At 40.7% G+C, this 22,219-nt stretch overlaps 1 protein-coding gene and 1 long non-coding RNA gene across 12 annotated transcripts in view; one reads left to right on the forward strand and one right to left on the reverse strand.

Moving 5' to 3' along the window:
• Positions 1-22,219, forward strand: part of Ryr2 (ryanodine receptor 2) — a 505,092-nt gene that overhangs the window by 449,265 nt on the left and 33,608 nt on the right. For 5 of the 11 annotated variants that reach the window (XM_078023113.1, XM_078023106.1, XM_078023108.1 and 2 more), the window contains 7 exons: positions 8,590-8,670; positions 9,441-9,529; positions 11,099-11,227; positions 15,129-15,233; positions 17,526-17,607; positions 19,534-20,831; positions 22,072-22,139. In XM_078023113.1, coding sequence (XP_077879239.1) covers positions 8,590-8,670; positions 9,441-9,529; positions 11,099-11,227; positions 15,129-15,233; positions 17,526-17,607; positions 19,534-20,831; positions 22,072-22,139 — 1,852 coding nt within the window. Of the gene's footprint in view, positions 1-888; positions 907-7,433; positions 7,467-8,589; positions 8,671-9,440; positions 9,530-11,098; positions 11,228-15,128; positions 15,234-17,525; positions 17,608-19,533; positions 20,832-22,071; positions 22,140-22,219 lie in introns of all 11 variants that reach the window. The other 6 variants (XM_078023102.1, XM_078023104.1, XM_078023107.1 and 3 more) reach the window with 2 other exon arrangements.
• Positions 6,869-12,042, reverse strand: LOC144367311 (uncharacterized). The gene is made up of 3 exons (XR_013426638.1): positions 11,916-12,042; positions 9,002-10,700; positions 6,869-8,087 (listed from the first exon to the last, which is right to left on the reverse strand). It is a non-coding gene; the product is annotated as an uncharacterized LOC144367311 (long non-coding RNA).

A 22,219-nucleotide genomic window follows, 5' to 3' on the forward strand; every position in this document is an offset into this window, starting at 1 on the left:
GTAACATTAATTTCTTGATCAGATTAATCTGATCTCAAAAAATAAATTTTTCTCCTGTTTCCTATTTGTAGCTTCTGCTTGCCTTTCTGAAAATTTTAGCTAATCAGTTTTTATCCCACTATTAGAAAAAAGAACTGTTTAGTTCGGACTATATTTGAAGTTTACTACTTAGGCACATCCTGTCCCTGCGAGTACTATGTGGCTCCCATGGGAGTTTTATTCTGTGACATTTGAATATGTAGATACAGTTGTATTATATGGGTCAGTGGAGTTAGTCACCTTCTGGAAAAATCAGCAACACTGCTCTAAACTTACTCAGGTTTTCTCCCTGCTGGTCCATCTGGAGAATCCAGGGGCCACTGTCTACCTCAGGGCTAGTTAACAGTCTGCCTCCAGCATCTCTGGGAATCCTGAGCCTTTTCTGTTTGTAAGATGTCTAAAAGTAAATCTGACTTCCCTGTCTTAGAATTAGAAATCAATTTCATTTTTCCCTACAGTTACTACCGAATGTTCCAGAGTCTTTGAGCAGAATCCCATTCCTCATTCTCAGTCCTGTTAATTCTCAGTTCCCACAAAGGAACAGCTGCCCCACTGGCAGTCTCTAGCCTTTGCCAGTCTGGTATGGACTGCAGTACGGTCGTTTGAGTCCCATATTGGAAATCACTGAGTGACCGTTCTGATACGAGTTGTTTACACCTCTCAGTATTAGGTTGGTTTAATGTGTGTGATCTTTTTTCAACACACACAAAAATAATTGCCCCAACTGATTAACACATTTTGTATTTTATTTCCTTACAAATAGCAAAATAAAACAAAAATCTCAACTTCTTTCTCTTTCCTGTTCCCTCCTCTTTTGACTACTGTAAATGTCCTACCTTTCTTCCTCAGTCGTCACTCGTGAGCGTGGTAATTATTAGCCGTGAGCTGCCCTTCTGTTCACTTGCTCTTTTATTTGTGGTTAGCTATGTGTATACACTCGATAGTGACAGTTTTTGTGCTTTTCTTTAAATTCTGTTTCAACAAGTAGATTATTTAATTTCTATCATTATGCATCCTATTATTTTTAATATTATATACCTTATAAGCCCAGTTACCCTTTTTTTCCTATGAAAATGTAAAGTTATTAATATTTCAGACATGAAGGGACCCCAAGCATTTAAATTATGTTTTTGGGTTTATTTTGTTGCATTTCTTTTATTTAAGAGAATCCCCGGTGGGCCCAGTGTTTGGTTGAGGGCTCTAGAATGTGTGCCCCCGTCTCCCTGTGGCATCTCTGTCTTGGACAAACCGTGGCTTTATGACTGCACTGTTGGTGCATGAGAATCAGTGACAGACCCCAAGTGGGCTGCGACCAGCTGAGTGTGCTCTGCCCACTGCCTTCTGGGCTCTGGGGGGTCTACAGGGCTTTCCTCTGTTCCTTTGAAAATACCACAGATTAAAAGTCCGTGAACATAAAAGCTAATTTCATTCTTAAGGCTGAATTGGAAAAGAAACTAGAAACAGTAGCAATTCTTTGCTCTTCACACTCATAGAACAACAAAGATGGCATCAGTATGACAAAAGAGCTTCTCAACAGCCTCCTAGGCAGTGGTAATAAAGAAAGGAAGAGATTTAGAATAGGACCTAGCACTGTCAACCGCTTTCAACTAATTGTGCCTTCTGATTAAGTGAGAGACCTGTTAGGGTGACATGGACGGTTAGGGGAACATTGGCTGTTAATAACACGGTTTCCCACATTGCTTTAAGAACCCCTGTGCTGACCTCTCTGAACATGTTCTTAAAAATTTCTATTGTGAGGACATTCTTTTATTTACAATTCTGCAAAAGTTAAAAAAAAAAAAAGCTCAGATCCTCATAGGAGAAGGAAAATCAGTTATTGCTCTTGGAAGGTACAGAAAAGGCTGAAAGACCCAAATCTGTTCCTGGTGCCATTGCTGCAAAGATTCAGCATAAGCTGAACACTGAGAAAAGAGTCTGCTGGAGCTCAATCTACTAGGTCCTCTGCATCCTCATCCCCTGTCTTTATTAGGCGGAAACTCTCCGATGAGGGTAATATGGCCAGACTATATGGCCATGAAAAACGTGGAAGCCCAAGCACATGAACTTTCTGGTGTCTACAAACTTTGGGTGTCTACTTCCACAGTGGAGTAGCTGTGACCAGAGTTTTATACATAAGGAGACTGAAGGGCAGAAAGGTCACTTGAGTTGCCCAGCATCCCACAGCCAAGTGGCAGTGCCAAGAGGCAATGCCACTCTCTGCCTCCTACTGTTTAGTTTAGAGACTCCCCAAGCCAGCCATGGCTGCTCGGTTTCTCTACACATTTGTCAGGGTCCGTTTCATATCTAGAGTCTCAGGGAGGACTTTCTGCCCCAGTACCTGTTCTTTGCATCTCCAGGGCACAATCTGCTGCCAACTTCGGCATTTTTTGCTGAAGTTTCAAAACTGCTTCTAAATTTTTAATGTCATAAATGCTATTTCTAATCTGGTATGGAGATATCACTACAAACTACGTGTTTCTTTAAGATTTGTATGTAAAGGTTTCAGGCCAATCATTTGACCTTCTCTCCTTACTGCCACTACTGCTGTGGACATTTGTCCAGTCTCTGTCCCTCCTTACTAAATTCCCCCATTGTGACAAAAGTCTGGATTTCCCTTTTTGTTCAAAAAAAATGTTTACAGCAGATGTGTTTAAAGGATTTTCGATATGGTCAATGTCGTCCTCTCTGTATATTTTATATTCATTAGGTTTTTTAATGATTGAATGAAATTAAAAAAACAATATGAATATTTAAAAATTTCAACCCATTCTTGAATTTTTAATTTTTTATCAAAACCATATAACCTCATTACCAATTCATTATGAATTTAAAAGTGTAGTTTTCCTTCATGGAAAACAACTACATATTCTGTTAGAATATAGCAGAAGATGTTGAATTTTGGTCATTTTTGTGGTAATCCTAGACTTCATAGTGAAGAAAAATATTTGAAATTGATCTGATTCCACAAAAATTGATTTTTAGAAACCTTTTCTAAAATATTAACTACCAAGTTAACCTTCCCCAAACCTCTACCTGGATCTGATAAATTTTTAATACTGTTATACTGAGGTTTCTTATACTGTTATACTGAGGTTCTTATCAATTATTTATAATGATCTTATCAAATTTATGTGAAGTTGAAGCAAAAAGATTAATTTTTAATTAAATAAGCAAAAGGATTATATTGATTGCCTAGTATTGGCTACCCTGATTCCTCTTACAGTTTTTATTATTTTCTTGACTCTATTTCTCCAAATATTTCTCTATTTCAGACTGTTTTCACATGTATGGTCTTGGGTTCTGCCTGCTTTATTCACTATTTCTGAGGATCAATACTCTTCAAGGAAAGCCTGAGATGCTGGTGCATTGGCACCAAATGCATTTTCCAATCATTCTTGCAGTTTTTAAACTTTGAAGTCCTCACTTAAATTTGAGTGCCTAGTCTTTGAGGACTTGGGGATGTACACACTTCAGAGAAGTGCTCTGTGGGAGCTACTCATGAGCCCCACAGAGGTCGTACCTGATCTGAAGTCAGCATCCTGGTGGACAGGGAAGGCAAAGACTTCTAGCAGGAGGGTGCAGCCCAGCAGGGAGCTGTGTTGGACCTGGTGTAGAAAGAGGTGACCAAACTAGATGATGAAGAGAGAGAGTTTGTGAAAGGCTCTAAGGACCTTTAGAGTGGTTTTTTTCCATGAGGCCTTGAAGAGCCATTAAATGAGTAACCCTTGAGTGATATTATGTGCTAATATCCCCTTGGAATGATGGTCTCACATCCATTGTTGGAAGAAGGCTCCAGGTAGACCCCACCAACACTAAAGTGCACTGATTACTAAATACTACTCTATTCAACAGCTGAGTCCTCCAAAGATGGGGGCTGGCAGAATTTCCTTGTGGCAATAGGTGAGCTCTGAGGGAGGTCTGATGATGCATGAGAGGCATTTTTTTCACAGTAGACTTTCCCTAGTTAGGGTTCAAGGAATCCTTCTGTTTATATTTATAGCAATTCTGTTAATTGCTAATAATTAACTTCCAAATTATTAAATTAATAAAAATTCAATAATATAAATAAAAATTACTACCTAGTATGTACATGATAATAATTGGAAAAGGAAGACTCCAAAGGCTAATGTCCCCATTGCTGTAAGGTCTAGTCATGCCAGTGTTTCCAATAACTCAAAGACAAAGGGTTGACTGGCATGACACAGGGACTGGCCACATCAAAAGACCCCCATAATCCATTGTTGAGTACTACCCTGGATTGGTGCGTGTGAGTAAGACCCCAGGCGACACTGTGTAAGATGGGTGGGCAGTGAGCACCTCTGAACAGTGACAGTCGAGAAGCCTTGGCTCTGGCTGTGAGATGATTTCCACCTCACATTGGAAAGGAGAAAGATTTTCCTCCATAAATACTTTAATTGAGTTAAGTACTGGAAAGTATTTTAATTCTCTTATGCCTGGAACATACCTAATTTATTTCCCATAGTGGCCATTCTGATTGTGTTGGGATCTGAAATAGTCATGCATTGCATACACCAGTGTCAGGTTGTCAACTTCATTTAAATAAACTTACTCAGTAAGCTGATTAGGTGAATTGTCTTTACCCCCACCCCCAACCTAATGAAATTCTGTATTTTAGAAATTTCAATAATTTGACCTATGGCTTCACAGTTGGAAATTTGCATCTGTTCCTTTTAGGCTTTGCAGATTCCAAAGCACTTTTACTTATTTGAACAATTTGATTCTAACAACAGCCTAGGAAATTAGGCGAGGTATTTATCAGTCCTCCATAGCAAAACTGTGAAGCCCAGGCTCAGAAAGGGGATCTGATTTTCCAACATAACATGTTCAGAAATGGATTTCCTTGGGTTCTGAAATCGATGGAGACAAGTGTGAATTCAGATTTAAAGAACATACAGTTCATGAAATGATTGATAGTCACAGATTGTACTGGTTGGTGAGGCCAACTTTACAGAGCTCAGAGACAATGGCATACTGGATTCAACAGGACCATGTGATACTGCCTGTTTCTCCCATAACTGAGCTGCTTCAGGTTGGAGGTTGTGTTCACCTCCCAAGGTGCCTGGCAGAGAGGAGACACTCTGTGAAGGTTTATTGACATTTGTGGGAAGCAAATCTTAACTACCATATACCTGGATGACATTAGCTGAATTTCTTAGTTTCTCAGTTGTTTATTGACCCACCAAATGAGATTCCATTTACCTAATCTGCAGGATAATAATGAGCCCAAGATGAAATGATATGTCTAGCACAAGAGCACATTGAAGGTCTCCAAATGTTAACTGTGATTCCATCTTTAAAAATTTATTTCATTAGTTGAATTGTAAAATAGTTAAAGAAGTCATAATGAAGCCACTTCAACAGTGATATTGGAATTGCCCACATGGAATAAAATACCTAAAAATATTGTTAGTACTAATTATTTAGTTTTGCCATTGTACAAAATAGTTCTTTAAATCCTCTGAGTTTAATTATCAGAATGATTTCCTCCATGGCAGCAGGTGCCTTCGAGTGACACTCAGCAATGGATTACAGAGGTCTTTTGATGTGGCCAGTCCCTGTGTCATGCTAGTCACCCCTTTGTCTTTGAGTTATTGGAAACAAAGGCAATGGGGACATTAGCCTTTGGAGTCTTCCTTTTCTAATTATTGTCATGTACATACTAGGTAGTAATTTTTACTTATATTATTGAATTTTTATTAATTTAATAATTTGGAAGTTAATTATTAGCAATTAACCCAAGCTTCATCTGAAGAATAGGCTGAAAACTTCAAGCAATGTCCATGGACATCAAAGGGATCACTAGATACACACTCACATAGTATTTTGTTGAATTTAGGCAGAGACTTGTCTAGGTTTTTATTAACTGTATAAGCCAACTGTGAGTAGGACAGTGACCAAAAGAAGGTTAACCTCATTTGATATCTAAAATAGGATTTATTGCTTCAAGCTTCTCTAAGCAAGTTCTAACTGTATTATTTCCACATGAAAATTTACAATTTTGATGATAGTTTGTCCCATTAAAATTAAGATAACTCTCAGAAAATATAAATGCCATTCTTAAATATATTCAAATAACTCTATTTCCTTGGCTAGAAATGCTGCTGCCATCTTCATTTGATGTTATTGCCTCTCCTCCTAATATATCAACCTGTTCATGGTTGATAAAAATGGAGATGAGGTAGAGCAGGAACAGGTGCAGGTCATCCTCAGATGCAAAACAGCCATCTCACCATGAGCAACAGTGCTGCGTTGATTCTCCCTTCACTCCAGTGTCAGCTATCTTAGGCCCCTTTCAAAAACAGAACCAAAGGAATGCCCTCCACAGTATGTGCCTCAAGCCCTCGCACAGCTTGACAATATTTTCAGGATGCAAGAGCACTTTCAATTATGTGTCACTCCATTCTGTTATTTGTTATGGATCTCAGTTCCCATCTTAAAATGGAATTGCTTTTCCACATCACAAGGAGACTGTTGCTCCTGTACCTTCTGCAGACATAAAGCCGTCCTGGTCTCTGTTACTGCCCCACTTACCTGCAGCATGGGCCACGGCAGCATTTTCATCTGTGATGTGCTCGTCACGCAGTGGCATCCCAGTGTACACCTGCCAGCACCTGGTGGGCTTGTCCCATGCCCTCCTCTGCCTTCTCCTGCCCTCCCCATCCTGTTCTCTCCTTGTTCTGCTACATGCAGTGTGGCCTTACTGAGTGAAGTCACTTGTATTTGTTGCCGTTTACAGTCAAGAAAATGGTGTGCATGCAAACAGCAGATAAAAACTTCAGTTCTGAATTATTGTGCATTATGCAGAGCATTTTCAGGCACACAGCATCTATGATATTTATTTTGGTGTTAACTGTTCTAAATAGTTTCTACAACGGTTATCTATTTCACATTGAGTACATGAATATAAAAGTAAATACATGGTTTATTGACCTGATTTTCTGAAGGAAAAACGTTATAGATGGGCTCACAGGGAAAGAATCAAAAAGTCTAGATGCTCACACAGTATTTTGATTTAAATATCATTTTAAGAGTCTTCTGATTTAAATGACTCATAAAAATGATACTGAGTATTACCAATGAAGAGTTTAGTTTGCTTATTGGCCTAAACTGTTCTTGCTTTCTTTCCTACCCTCTCATGAACTTACACACCGAGGAATGGACTTATCAGCCATGTGTGAGATTTAAACAAGTTGATTTTCACACTTCACCTGCCATAGGGTCTGAGTCCCATACATGGTGATCGTAGCTTGGTCACCAGATGTCATAGCTTGTGGGCTAACAGGGAAACGAGTACAATGCTTTTATGTACTTTTTTTAATGTTTATATTAGTTATCACAATGGTTTTGCTTCCTAATCCTACCATTACATGAAGCCTCCCACTTTGAAAGTCCCAGACTGCGGACTGGTAAGTCCATCAGCTCTCCGTCATTATGATCATCCGTGATTTTAGTTAAACACATGATCATTGCATAGTTTTCTTTCTTAGCCCAAAGTATTTATAGTCTGTGAAAAATTATTTTGTTTAAATACATAAGTATATTCATTCACAAGCTAATCAACATTTTTTTTTTTGCCATTTTGCTTTTAAAACAAATTTAGATTCTGGAGCAGACACTCATGTAACATTGACCTTTTTTTTTTTTCCACTGACACTTTTTTTTTTAAGAAATCAACTTTCATTTGTGTGGTGCTGTTTTGTGTTTGTTTCTTTCCTTGTGTTTTCGCTGTCAAGGGAAGTTGTGATCCAGAGACCATTGAATTGCAGTGCAGTGGACCAGTATAGCCCTAGGAGGCTTTGTCCCTGCCTCTCAGGCATGTCTGGTCCTGATGCTGCAGGTGGCCTCTGACTTCCTGGAGCCATCTTGCTCTCCTCTCTCACGGCTGAGTCCTGACAGTCTGTCCTTGGGTTTGATAGTTGGAGTGAAGTCTCTGCTGGCTCCTCCTCCTCGGGAAGTAATGCTTCAACAGTCCTGTCTGTTAGATGTCTGAAGTTTTGGCTTTTTTTATTTTCCAGTCAGTACACAAGCTGGTTAAAGATTTAATCAGAATGAGTGAACAAGCATTTTCTAGGGATTTGCAGTTTTCACAAAAATTTTCTAATTATTCTTTAATAACAGAAACCTTTGGCACTGTTCTGTGAATACACTATAGGCTTTGCATGAGTCATTTGGTCCTGCCCTAGGAACAAAGCAAATTTGACATTTGTGACACACCATTTCTATATGAACCTTCCCCCCCACAAAAAAAAATTTACATCTTTAGGTTGTTTGTAAAATGTTGCCAAACCCATGCTGCTACTTTTAACAGAGAGAAATCTGAGTTTTGAGATTCAAATGTTCTTTTCTTACAAAGAAAAAGTACATCTATCTGCCAAGTGCATGATCTTAGGAGCTTCAGATAGAGATGTGGCTCTGTCTTGAGACCCTTTGGGTCCAGAGCAATAATGGGGTGACCTGCAAGTGGGGGTGGGGGCTAGAGGGGGGGAGTCTGGGTAGTCGCTAATGCTCATCCCTCTGCACTCCCCGCAGGAGAAAAGGTTCTGCAGGATGATGAGTTCACCTGTGACCTCTTCCGGTTCCTGCAGCTGCTTTGTGAGGGGCACAGCTCAGGTTTGTGAGCCCCCAGCCCATGAGGTGGGACTGAGGAACAGATGTGTGAAGCCAGTGACAGGAGCTGCTCTTGAACTCCATTAGACTTTAGCTTGAGTCAGCAAATAGTTCCTGAGCATCCTGGGTACAGTGGATACTGTGCCATGTGACACGTGGCTCTGCTGCTTTCAAGGTCCCAGCAGAGCTGTTTCTCAGGATCACTGTCAATCATTCTTATGTTAGAGAAGACAGGTGATGGGTGAAAAACAATTTAGATGGGATACCTTCAGAGGAACTTAGAAGTTTCTTTCTTTTGCAGCACTTTACCTTGGGAGTTCATTATATGACTTACCTAGTTTATTTCTGTTCACTGTTTAATATCTGGCTCTTCTCCAGCTCCATGGGTCCATGACGGCAGGAATTCCATTTTAGATTTAGCTTTGTTTCCCTAGCACTTTGCATATATAATTACTGAATTAAATAGCTTTTTCTTTATATCCTTAAAGATGGGATCCCCTTTTCAGTCTTGTCCAGGGCTTTAGAACTAGGATAAGGAACTGGTGTGACCAACATCTTAGACGAGAATTGAATATTGTTGTTCTGTGAGGATGCATTTTGGGGATGATCATACACTTTTTTTTTGAGAAATTTAAGTCATTTCATATTAAAATTATTAGATAAAAGTCTATTTTTAGCCAAGTGATCTTGCTGTAAACAACATTTACTTTGGTAGTTACTGGAATAACAACTTGTTTTGACTGAACTTTAATAGCATTTTCAATCTTCTGTAGATTTTCAAAATTATCTGAGAACTCAGACTGGCAACAATACAACTGTCAACATCATCATTTCTACTGTGGACTACCTGCTGAGGGTTCAGGTATGTGGCCTCCCTGTTGGTTACAAGCTACAGGACTGGCCAGGTGAAGCAAAGTGGTGGCCTTGTTAAACCCACGTGTCTTCATGTGCTTGGGTTTGTGATTCCACCTGTTCACTGAGATATGTTGCCTGTGATCACAGTCTTTTCTGCAGTTCTTAGGGTGAAGCACTCTCTGCTGTATCTCTCTCTGATCCTGGCTGCTACTTTGTTCTTCATTTCTTTCTATATACAAGCTTCTCCCCCTGGCACCCGCAGCCTTTATTTTTTAGGTTGATAGTATTTTAAATTTATTTCATTTTTCAAAGCACTTCTATACTCTGTTCCTTCTTTAATAGATAATTTGGGGAAGAATATTGAAATATTCTTACAAATAGGAAGGTCTTTCCACCTGCTATCCTGAACTTGACTTTGGTAGCCTAAGGTTGGTTCCTTTCTGCTGTCCTGCCATTTATGTTAGTTTTAAAATTCAGCTTATTACCTTAAAATATCTCTGATAGAATCATTTTTGACACTTGGGCATCTTAAACAATAACAACCCTGTAGAACTTTCTTTCCCTTCATTTTACTTATGAGAAACAGACATGGTATTTTAAAGGCAGGAAATTCAAACTTTTAGGTTTTATCCTTAACATTTTTTTTTAATACCAGGGATTGAATCCAGGGGCACTTAACCACTGACCCATATCCCCAGCCCTTTTTTGTATTTTATTTAGAGACAGGGTCTTGCTGAGTTGCTAAGTGCCTTACTAAGTTGCTGAAGTTGGCTTTGAATTTATGATCCTCCTGCCTCAGCCTCCTGAGTCACCGGATCACAGGCATGCACCACTGTGCCTAGCTAAAAGCACATTTTTTAAAAAATTTAAAGCTTAACGGGGGGGGGGAGTCCATTTTGAAGCAAAATATACCAAAAATGTTGCTGAAAACATATTATGATTTTTATAACCATGTCTCAAAACTCAAGTGCAATTCATATGGTCAAATGAATTTTTTTTTAACATGTATTTAGCCAACTGAAATCCCTTTAAAATGTCAGTGTGGAAAACTCCTGTTTGGAAAGATGGGTCTTATTGGAGCTTGTTCATGGAGTTGGTGTTTCTGCCCAGCTGGTTCCCCAGGGGCAGCTTGGAGATCAGGGACATCCTGGTGTTCTTTCTGCTAACATGTCCCTGGCCTGTAGGAGAAGACAAGGGAGGACAGAAGTCTGTAACCGCCAAAATATTGTTCCATGATGTGTCTAATTTTTGAGTTCAAATTGTAAACATGTAACTTTGCTCAGTGGGTAAATATGCATTAGTTTTAAGGTATCCTTATATTCGTGAAGTTTAGGGTCATCAGAGACAGATTTTTAAAGCTAAATTTTCTGCTTCTGTCTTCTCTGCAACGTTATTTATATCAAGGGAAGTAGTTTCCACATATATGGTATGTTTAAGAAAATAATTGATTAATAGTATTTAATTCACAGATATTGTTATTTGTTACCTTACCTATTATTTAAAAATAATAGGACTGGACAGGTAGGTTTGTGATGACTTTACAATCCACCTTAATGATGTCATTTCTGTTTCCCAGGAATCAATTAGTGATTTCTATTGGTATTACTCCGGGAAAGATGTTATTGACGAACAAGGACAACGGAACTTCTCTAAAGCTATTCAAGTTGCAAAACAAGTGTTTAATACTCTTACAGAATATATCCAGGTAAATGTTTAATCATTTCTGTTATTTCAAGAAAAAAAATAAAAATGGCAAATGATTAGCATTGAATTCGATAGAAAAATGCAGTCTGCCCAAAGTGTTCTCCACATCTCCTATTGACCCCTTTCCTTGTCTCTTTAACAGTGACCAAAACTGAAATATTAGGTTGAAGTGTGTATCTATACATGGCGAAGTTGCTTTACCATTTCAAAGATGAAGATGTCATTAACTTATTAGAGGCCTGACCCATTCATTCTGTTGTATCTCAATGTATTAAGCATTCAGTAGTCTTAAGAAAGGAAAGAGGAAGCAAAGGAAGGACTAGAGGATCATTAAGCCATGTTTTGTAGTATTTCCAGTAACAGTGAGGAAGACATTTCATCAACACTAAGAAAAAACGAGAAGAGCATTAAAAAATCATATATGTGTGTTTATGATAGATAAAATCCAAATACCAAAGAGAATATATGTCATCTTACATTTCTTTATTTTATATTCTCCCTAGATGAAACCACTAGTCTTAAGCTTAGAGTTTTAAAAACAATTTTTTGTGACCACACTTTGCTATTTCTTAGCAGCCTCAGCAGCCACTATCCTATCATTTTTGGTCTCAGGAGCCAGTATTACCTTGAATGAGCAGTCCCCATATTCCATGCACCTGTGTAAGATAAAACAGGAAGGAGAAACTTACAGTTCACTCTTAGACCAGGCATGATCCTGTGAGGGGAAGAGAAGTTTAGTGAAACTGCATTTCTTGGGGACACTGGAAGGCAGGAACTGTGGAGTGGGGTGACTCACCCTCTCCCTCCTTTCCATGGTCAAATCCAATGAAAGTCAAGTTCAAGTTCAATATGGTCTCAGTGTGTTCATATTCCTGTTTCCTCATTTTCCTGACTTCCCTGATTGCCTTGGTTTTCTTGTCTAGAAAGATGAGGACAACAATCATGTCCTCCTTAAATATATTTGAACAATTACATTAGCAAGCAAGTAAATTTTGTATAAATGGTCAGTAGAATGGCTTGTATGTTCCAAAAAAAGCCCTGAGTGGGCATGTCTTTCCTAAAACACAGGAAACTGTGATCATACTGAAGCTAGCAGGGCTGGTGGAGTTCTCGCTGTGCACAGAGCTCCTTGCTAGGTGTTGCTGTGGAACACATTTCTAAACATGTGTCCAGAGGCATCAGGTAAAGGCTCCTGGACTATTCTGTTCATTTTAGCTTCTCTTGTTATGCCTGCTGGTATGACCCATTCCTGTAACTTAACCATTCATGAAACATGTATTTTAATAAATACGATTTAATTTTGCAATAATTTTATGTTTTCAGAAAAGTTATAAAGAGAGTCCTGAGGAGGGTTTCTGTATATGATTTCCCTAATGTTGGTATTTCACACAAATGTAGAACATTTGTCAACACCAAGAAATAAATATTGGCACGGTCTTATTAACTAAATTATATATTATTTTGATTTTACATCTTTCCATCAATGCTGTTTTTCTATTCCAGGATCCAGTCCAGTTTCCTACATCTTGCTCAGTGAGATACATTTAGGAGACCCTAGCCTTAGTGTCCTTTTTCCTGATAAATATTAATATATGAAAACAAGCTCATCGTTAGCTTCATGCTTATTTTGGACTGCCTTTTAGACTACAACATTGTACCTTGCTTTTTTATTCAAATTTTTGCTGACTATCGAACATAAGCAGAAGATTGAAAAACATTTCTGTAAAGTAATCATTTATAAAATTGCAACCTCAGTTGTAATAAAAGAGAAGAAAAAGAATCATTTGACTAAAAGGACATCATATTTCAGGGTTCCTAGAGTGAGACCAGGGATAATTAAGGAGAAAGCTTAATTTGTCTCTGCCTCAGTTCCCTCTGAAAGTGAGACTGCCCTGTCTTCCAGCACAGAACAAAAGTCTGTGTGCCACAGAGGCCGAATATCTCAGAGGCCAGCGTCCCTTTCACATTGGTTATTGGTGCTAAAGAAGCCACTGGATGGAGGTTGACCAAGTCCTAGACAGTCCTCTCCCTTTGCTCAGGTTTAGAGGTGTCAAAGGACCAAACTTAAAACCATTTAGTTTAAATCTCAATTGATTTTATTTTTAATTTTAGAATTGGGCAATCCTTCTTCCCATAAAAGAATAAATATTCTAATGAGCCAAGTGGAAGAGGTTGTATTTATAGAGATAAGGGATTAAGAAACTAGAAACAATGAGAAGTCACTTTCCCTGTGAGGCAGGCCTGGGAGACTGCACACTAGGAAAGTGATGGGGAGCCTCTGGTTACTCCCAGTTGCCTTTCTGTGTGAGGATCCAGGCAGAAATGTGTCAGTCTGCTATGGCAGCTGGCATACCTGGGAAGTCTGGCTATTGCCTCTGGTGAAGGTCAGATAGGTAGCTCCCTTTCAGCTCAGGGACCTGGCACTTTAGCTTGTGCCTTCGCATCCACCAGAACGGGGGTTGAAGGGAGTGCTGTGCATGGGGTACACTCTCCCAGGTGTCCCCCTTGTCAGCTTTGACCCCACAATGCCTTAGGGTGGCAAGATCTATGTGCATCCTCCTCTGTGGGAGCTGAGCCTGGCGCCTTGCTCCTGTAACACAGAGGCTCCTCTGCCTCCTCCCCAGAGTTGGGGCCTCCACACCGCTGATGTGACCGAGCTCCACTCCAACATCTCCTCAGTATTTTTAGTGCAGTCAGATCTTCCCGCTCATTTCTGCAGTAAAATATGGACACATTTTGATGTGTTTTCAGATTTAAACTCACTATGAGTCCTTTGTGTAAAGGAAAGAATGAACGAATTAGAGGCTAAGAGCTATACCTTTTTTTCTTTGAAAAAAATCCATGTTATCTATTTGCATGGTTTGATGTGGATGTGTTCAAAACCTAAACTATTGTAGAATTTTTCCTTAAGAGGTAAAACCGAAAATTGTCTGCATCAAAACATTTTGCCAGCCACACACACATTCTCCACTGCTGAGGAAAGATCACTTCAGAAGTGTCAGCTCAGAGAGCAGAGCTAGTTTTGTTGAAAGGTAAACAGAGGCATATTAAAATTCACTGAGTGTATCTGAGCATTTGGCTGTTCCTGATTGCAGGTGGCTCAGCTCCACCCAAAGGCCAGAGGTACTTAAAAGCAAGTGAAAAAAATTAATTAAAAAAATAATTGGTTGAAGCACAAAGTCTCTAGTTGGAGTTCAGTTGGAGTTTCTGGCTTTTAAGCCTCTAAGTGGACACACAGTTGGGGGTTGGGTTAGCTTTTGTAGGAACCCCTGGCACCAGATCCCTCAGCCAAGTGGCCTCCCAAGTTACATCAGATTCCAATTGCCTTGAATTTGAAGTTTACGAAATTAATGACCAAGTATTTATCTTTTAAAAATCTCAGTGGTTGCACCATTTTGAAACAGCTGTACAACTAGAAAAACTCTGAAGAGGACTTTTTTCCTCTGGGTGAAGGCTTTATCCAGGTTACTGCTTAGGAAGAGGAAATAATCATCTCATCCTGATTGCATTCTCATATTTTCACACAAGGTAGTGGCCACCAATTGATTTGACCCAACAACCCAATCACCTGCTATTTACCCTCTTTCTCTAAAGAGATGCAAGCCAGAAAAAAATGAAATGATTCACTAATTTGCTTTGCCAGTGTTTCATTATTCATAGAGAAATAAGACACATAAATCCTTGAGAAACATTTTTTAGATTTATTGAACATTTCAAGAAGAACATGCTTATCTCTCATGGCACCAATATCTTCTTTATCTCTATTTTGTTTCATGTTTGAACTTTTTAGATTATATGTTAGTAACAAGCTTTGTAAACCTTGAGTTCATTTTTTCCCTATTATTTTAAAGTTGAATTTGGCAAATATGCTGCCAGGAATGACCACTGTGTCTTTGCTCCAGGGTCCTTGCACCGGGAACCAGCAGAGCCTGGCACACAGCAGGCTGTGGGACGCAGTGGTGGGTTTCCTGCACGTGTTTGCCCACATGCAGATGAAGCTATCTCAGGTAAAGGGTCTTCTCACCTGACAAACTGTGACACTGTGATCAGCAGCAAATGAAGCATGCTTTCTTATGTTGAATGTTATCTATTTCACTTGTTTAAGGTTTCAGGTGTATAAATATCATTTCTTTATATACCTTTTATTCCCTATCAAAAGATTTTTTTAAAAACTTCTTTATTCATATTTGGGAACAAAGATTATTAAGGAATTGAATGTAATGGAGAAATATAACAGCAGATTCCATGAACGCTGTGCCCTTCAGCTTCTTCATAGACAAGCTCCCTGGTGTTTACTTGTTGGAATCTTCCTCCCTCCATAGGCAACTTCGAAAGGGATCCATAGCCTGTTAAAAGGGAAGCAATTTTTATAGGTCCTAAATAAGCTAAGATAACATTCTCCCATAACCAGGAAATTTAGCTTTCTGAGAGACCAAAACAATGGCTTAAAGGATAAGTAAATAAAGAATAAACAGGCTTGCTACCATGTTTTTGTATTAATTTGGGAGTGCCATCAGCTTCTTGTTTTCTCATTTCCAAGTCTGTTCCCTTGGAGACCAAAGGATGCATGAACAGAAAAGCTCTTAATGTCAGGCTTGAGTAAACGCATTCTTCAATACTATGAATTTTGATGGCGTATCCCAAGCTCTGGCATATCTGTCAGGTGTATTTTCCAGGTGGTTAGGTAGAAAGAATACTAGAATGAGAGTCAGAACATTGCCATTCCAGAGCCCAAAGTGTCACTCATTCCCCTCATGGGTGTGGCTGGTTCCCTCTCATCTGAGGCCTCTCACCCACCCACCGGCCTGTACACAGAGGCATGTCATCACAGGTGAGCAAAGCTGGACACTGAAGTGGCCAGGAATGACCTTAGTCAGTAGTAACTGTCACAACAGGGAAGCACATGGTGTGGACTGAACTCATCTTCAGCTTGTGTGGAGCTGGATGAATGGTGTGTAGATGGAGAATAAGAGAACAAGGATGAGGCTATGTGGAGGCTTGGGGGAGGATGGTCAGTATGATGTGATGAGCCCAGCCATGCCTGCCAGCTGTTATCTAAGTTGGCATCTGTCCTCTGCTGGAGGCTTGGGGACAGAGGCCCCATCCTCAGGTGGTCTCTGGAAGGGTGCATTTTTGGACAGCTTTGCATTTTCTCTAGTAGGCATTCTAAGTAGGATCAGGGTCATCTTAGGCACACAGCCATGAGCTGTTAGGAGTCTGCTTGTCCCTGTAGCTTACCTGAGGCCAATCAGGAAGTGGACTCAGAAGCCTGGCTAGGGTTTAGTCAAGGAGAGAATGACAGTATGTGGATATTGCTAATATAGGCCAAATACGGAAATCTCATGTTCCCTTTAATTACTAATGACATATACTAAATATAGGAAACTGACATGAACCAAATTTACACACAAGGGAACTCTCATTTGATTTATTTCCATGGTTTGATGGCTTGCACAGGCAGTGTTGTGGTGGCTACTGTAGAGAGTCTCATGCCGTGCAGATATTTACCTTCGTACGCAGCAAACCCCAGGGAATTGACACCTTATACAAATTTTTTAAAAAGGAAAATGGAAAAGAATAGCTTAAATAAAATGGATGAGGTGTGAGCTCATTATGTGATCTGTACTTGCAGGCACTGGATCTCAGCATAGTGATATTTAGATACAACATGTCCATGTAAAAGAAATTTTTCTGTGGTCAAACAAATAATCAAACACAAAATCCAGAAAAATTCAAAAACCAGAGAATACTGAAAACCTTCATGACGTTGTTTAGTAGGATACATGTCAGAATTTGCAATGTCAGTGTTGGTAATACCAGCGGACAGTTTTGGTTAGATTTATGTAAGATAAGATTATCTCATATGCCACTGATATGCCTATTTTATAGAATAAATAAATTTTATATGTTCATATATAACTTTGAGAAGTTAAAAGAAAATGATGTATTCTCTCTAGTGAAAAAGTTGTCAAATGTGCAGAAGCATTTGTCTCATCTGACATTGGAGCTGCACTGCGGTTCCGGTGTCCCTGTGTGCTTCTTTGACACACTCACAGTCCTTACATATACTTTGCTGTACTTTGATTCTACTTTGTTAGAATCAACAGTAAATGTGCTTGAATTCTGAAGCAAATCTCTTTGTAATAAGCTGAATACTTACATCTGGCCTTCCCTTAGTTCTGCCATGCATTGAGGTGTCTGCTATTGGCAAGCCATATCCTTTTTATGAGAATAAGTATGCTATTCTTGTTGCAGACTCTTCTCCTGTTATCTCAAAAGCAATATGTTGATATTTTCAGGATTCCAGTCAAATTGAGCTACTGAAGGAATTAATGGATCTTCAGAAGGATATGGTGGTCATGTTGCTGTCCATGTTGGAAGGTAGTTTTTATTTTCACTTTGAAGTTTCCTTTATTTCTTTAAGGATCAATATGTGTTCACTTATGGAGTCGGCATGCAGTGAAGAATAAAATAACATGAAGGTGTGATGGAGAGCTTGGGTCTGTTGTTGGCTTTATGATTTTTGTTCTCAAGTTACTTTTTTATAAAAAGGAAAATCTGTGTATGTCAGTCTGCATGTCTCCAGTGATATCCCACAGAGCAGACCTTCTAACTCTAACAGTATGTAAGGAGGAATGTTTTGACAGTTATTTTATAATAAAAGTGGGGACTTTGGACATTGGCATGAATCCAGCTGTGTAAATCTCTACTTTGAGATGATGGCATATCCCTGCTGTGGGTTCCTGAAGTCTTGGCAAGGGGTGAGGACGAGATGCTATAGGAAGACCCCATCCCGTCTCATCATCCCCACAGAGCCTTGCAGCTGTCATTTGCCCTCCTATCTCTTACCAACTTAGTTTTCTTTGCTCTTGCGTTACCTTTCTGTGTCAGGCATGATGGTGAAGAGCCTGGGCTCCAAACCTGCAGCCTAAGTTTCTGCTTCCCAACAGTGGGACCCTTGGACTAGTTAGGTTTCCATTTTTCAGTATCCTCCTCCAAAAAAAGAGAAGTAATGTTTGACTGATGTGAGACTTTAGTGAAATCACTTAAACAGAACCAAAGCAACTAAGAAATGCTTGGTGTTGTGTTATCTCTTGTCCTTCCTTAATTCCTTCTTATGCATTCTCGGTGTGTCTCCCTCTCTCTGTCTGCCAGGCATGGAACAACTCCACTTTGGTAAGCTAAGGAAGTTGTCCAGCCTGTGCTAGGAGTTCAAAGATGCAGCATTTCTTAAAACCTCATGATTGGCAGCAGCAGGAGCAGTTTTTCACTCTCCAAACACAGGCTCCATTCATGACCTAATTTTGGTTTAAAATACTAGTAAGTGAAGCAGCAGCAATAAATGGAAACTAATCTCTCATAATGTGCCGATACTGGCTTGGTGCTTACCTAATCCTAACGACAGGCCTAAGAGTTTGATAGTATTCTACCCAGGCTTTACCAAGGAGGACACAAAGGTGCCAAGAGGCTAGCTCTCTGGGCTTGTGGAGCCTGGAACTGTTCCATCACTGTGGCTCTAGGTCTTAGCCGTCCCTTGTTCACTGCTGCACAGATAGACTACACAGACCTCTCCCCAGGCACGTTTTCTCCCACTTGTGTTTTGTCATATGACATGTAACACATTCTGTCCAAGGGATGAAAGTAGACTGTGATTCTATAATGCAGAATAGTATCTAATTTTCTCAAGGTTATCAGTAACCTGCTCTTTTCTAAATATAAGCACTGTGGACCATGAAGAGTGGGAGGAAAGTATTACCATTGAGAATCAGAAAGGGCATAGAATTTGCCATCAGAGGATCCAAAGTCCTGACACTAAGTCTTATGGTCATGTCATAAAGGGCACATTAATTTGGCCTTGCTAAACCTCAGTTACCTCATCTGTAGAATCAGGATTAGTGAAAAGTTCCTTCCTTACAGAAAGAAGAGCATCCAATCAGACATTGTCTTTGATAGTGATTTTCAACCCTAAAGGACTGAATCAATGTTCATTTTTATTATTAATACGAGACTATATTTCAGTTTGGGGCTGTTTGGTTCATTTTTTTAGTCTTACGCCTGTTTATTTGATTAATTTGAGGAGGCAAAGTCAACTGTTATTAAACTATTTTAGGTATTTCCCTAATTACTTTGTGAATGTGGTTTTATGTGTGTGCAAGAATAATCTTCAATCATTTACTGAGACTCATCCACTGGGAGATGATCGGAGACTCCCTCCCTCCAGGTGTTATAACTATGTTGCCATTCCCTCTACAGGTACATGTTTTGTCAAGAATGTTCATTTTGCAAACACAATTGCTTTCCCACCAGGTAACGTGGTGAATGGGACCATCGGCAAGCAGATGGTGGACATGCTGGTGGAATCTTCTAACAACGTGGAGATGATTCTCAAGTTTTTTGACATGTTTCTCAAACTGAAGGACTTGACATCCTCGGACACATTTAAGGAGTACGACCCTGATGGTAAAGGTGTCATTTCCAAGAGGGACTTCCACAAAGCTATGGAGAGCCACAAGCACTACACCCAGTCGGAAACGGAGTTTCTTCTGTCTTGCGCAGAGACTGATGAAAACGAGACGCTGGATTACGAGGAGTTTGTCAAACGGTTCCACGAGCCGGCCAAGGACATTGGCTTCAATGTCGCCGTCCTCCTGACCAACCTCTCCGAGCACATGCCCAACGACACGCGGCTGCAGACCTTCCTGGAGCTGGCAGAAAGCGTGCTCAACTACTTCCAGCCCTTCCTGGGCCGCATCGAGATCATGGGCAGTGCCAAGCGCATCGAGAGGGTGTACTTCGAGATCAGCGAGTCGAGCCGCACCCAGTGGGAGAAGCCGCAGGTCAAGGAGTCCAAGAGGCAGTTCATATTCGACGTGGTCAACGAGGGAGGGGAAAAGGAGAAGATGGAGCTGTTCGTCAACTTCTGTGAGGACACCATCTTCGAGATGCAGCTGGCAGCCCAGATCTCCGAGTCGGACCTGAATGAGCGCTCAGCCAATAAGGAGGACAGTGAGAAGGACAGGCCAGAGGAGCAGGGCCCCCGAATGGGCTTCTTTTCCATCCTGACGGTCAGGTCGGCCCTGTTGGCGCTCAGATACAATGTGCTGAGCCTGATGCGCATGCTCAGCCTCAAGAGCCTCAAGAAGCAGATGAAGAAGGTGAAGAAGATGACGGTGAGGGACATGGTCACTGCTTTCTTCTCCTCCTACTGCAGTGTCTTCCTGACACTGCTACACTTCGTGGCCAGCGTCTGCAGAGGCTTCTTCCGCATCGTCTGTAGCCTGCTGCTCGGAGGAAGCCTCGTGGAAGGGGCCAAAAAAATCAAAGTCGCAGAGCTTCTGGCCAACATGCCGGACCCTACTCAGGACGAGGTGCGAGGAGACGGAGAGGAGGGGGAGAGGAAGCCTCTGGAGGCCGCCCTGCCCTCTGAGGATCTGACAGACTTGAAGGAGCTGACGGAGGAAAGCGACCTTCTCTCAGACATCTTTGGCCTGGATCTGAAGCGAGAAGGAGGGCAGTACAAGCTCATTCCCCACAACCCCAATGCCGGCCTCGGGGACCTGTTGAGCAGCCCCGTCCCCCTCCCTGAGGTGCAAGAGAAGTTTCAGGTACTTTATTTCTGTGTTCTGGCCACTCTTTCTCTGACCTCAGGTGGGTACCACAAATGACCCTTATACCAGGTTTCCTGCTGGAGATAGAGCCGAGTTGAACACCTGACTTGAATCTCCCAGGAAGAAATGGCGTTTTGGTAGCAGAGCTAGCCCCTTTAAGATTCCTTACAAATTATTTTAATCCCCTTTAACCATTAAGGTTGAGTGTATACCCTGGTGACATTAGTCCATTGAGCCCCCCGTCTGTCCAGGACTTCAACAGCACTGAGTCTGACAATATTGGGGTCATAGGAAGGTGTTGCTTTCAAATGGCCTTCAGCATTGTCTTCACAGAGATGGAACTAACATGCATTAAGTGACTAGAAAGTAATGACTGTTAAATAGAGTAGTCAGGGGGCTGTATAGGTTGCATATGTTAAATAATGCACACACCAGAGTGGCTTAAAGTAGATTGGTGATAATTAAGAGGTGGGGATTAATGGGCACAATGGCACACACATACAATCCCAGTGGCTCGAAAGGCTGTGACAGGAGGATCACAAGTTCAAAGTCAGCCTCAGCAATGGTGAAGTGCTAAGCAATTCAGTGAGATCCTGTCTCTAAATAAAATACAAAATAGGGCTAGGGATGGCTCAGTGGTCAAGTGCCTTGAGTTCAATCCCTGGTACCTTCCTGCCTCCACATAAAAAGAGGTGGGGATTATATTGGTCTTGAAGAATGAGTAAGATTTGAGTAGATGGATAAGGTAAAAAGAATATTTCTAGCTGGGTGCAGTGGCATATGCTGGTAATCCCAGTGACTGGGGAGGCTAAGTCGGGAGGATCTCAAGTTCAGGCTAGCCTTAGCAACTTAGCAAGGCCCTAAACAACCTAGCAAGACCCTGTCTCAAAAACATAAAAAGGGCTGGGGATGTGGCTCAGTAATATGGTACCTTTGGATTCAAAATACACACACACACACACACACACACACACACACACACACACACAAACACACAATATTTCTGAAATGAGAAAAGAGAGTAGAAGGAAGCCCAGAAAGTTCATACTGTGTGCAGAGGGAGAAGTGTGTAAACCACCAGAATACAAGGCATGTGTGGACCTGTTATCTCAGTGTAAGGAAGAGGGTGTTCTGTGTTGGATATCATTTGGATGTGGTCACCTGGCCCCAAGCCCCATAACTGTATTCACAGGTGATGTTCAATCCTGCTTTTCTTTTCTCAATTGACTTATTCTAGGAACAGAAGGCAAAAGAAGAAGAAAAGGAAGAGAAGGAAGAGACCAAATCCGAACCTGAAAAGGCCGAGTATGTATAGTCCCTGTATGTTCCTTTGTTTCAGAAAGTCTCTTTCTTATCCTGCCTGTATGGGAGCTGTCATGGAGAAT

This window comes from Ictidomys tridecemlineatus, chromosome 10, assembly GCF_052094955.1.
Source record: "Ictidomys tridecemlineatus isolate mIctTri1 chromosome 10, mIctTri1.hap1, whole genome shotgun sequence".
In the NCBI taxonomy this organism is placed as follows: domain Eukaryota; kingdom Metazoa; phylum Chordata; class Mammalia; order Rodentia; family Sciuridae; genus Ictidomys; species Ictidomys tridecemlineatus.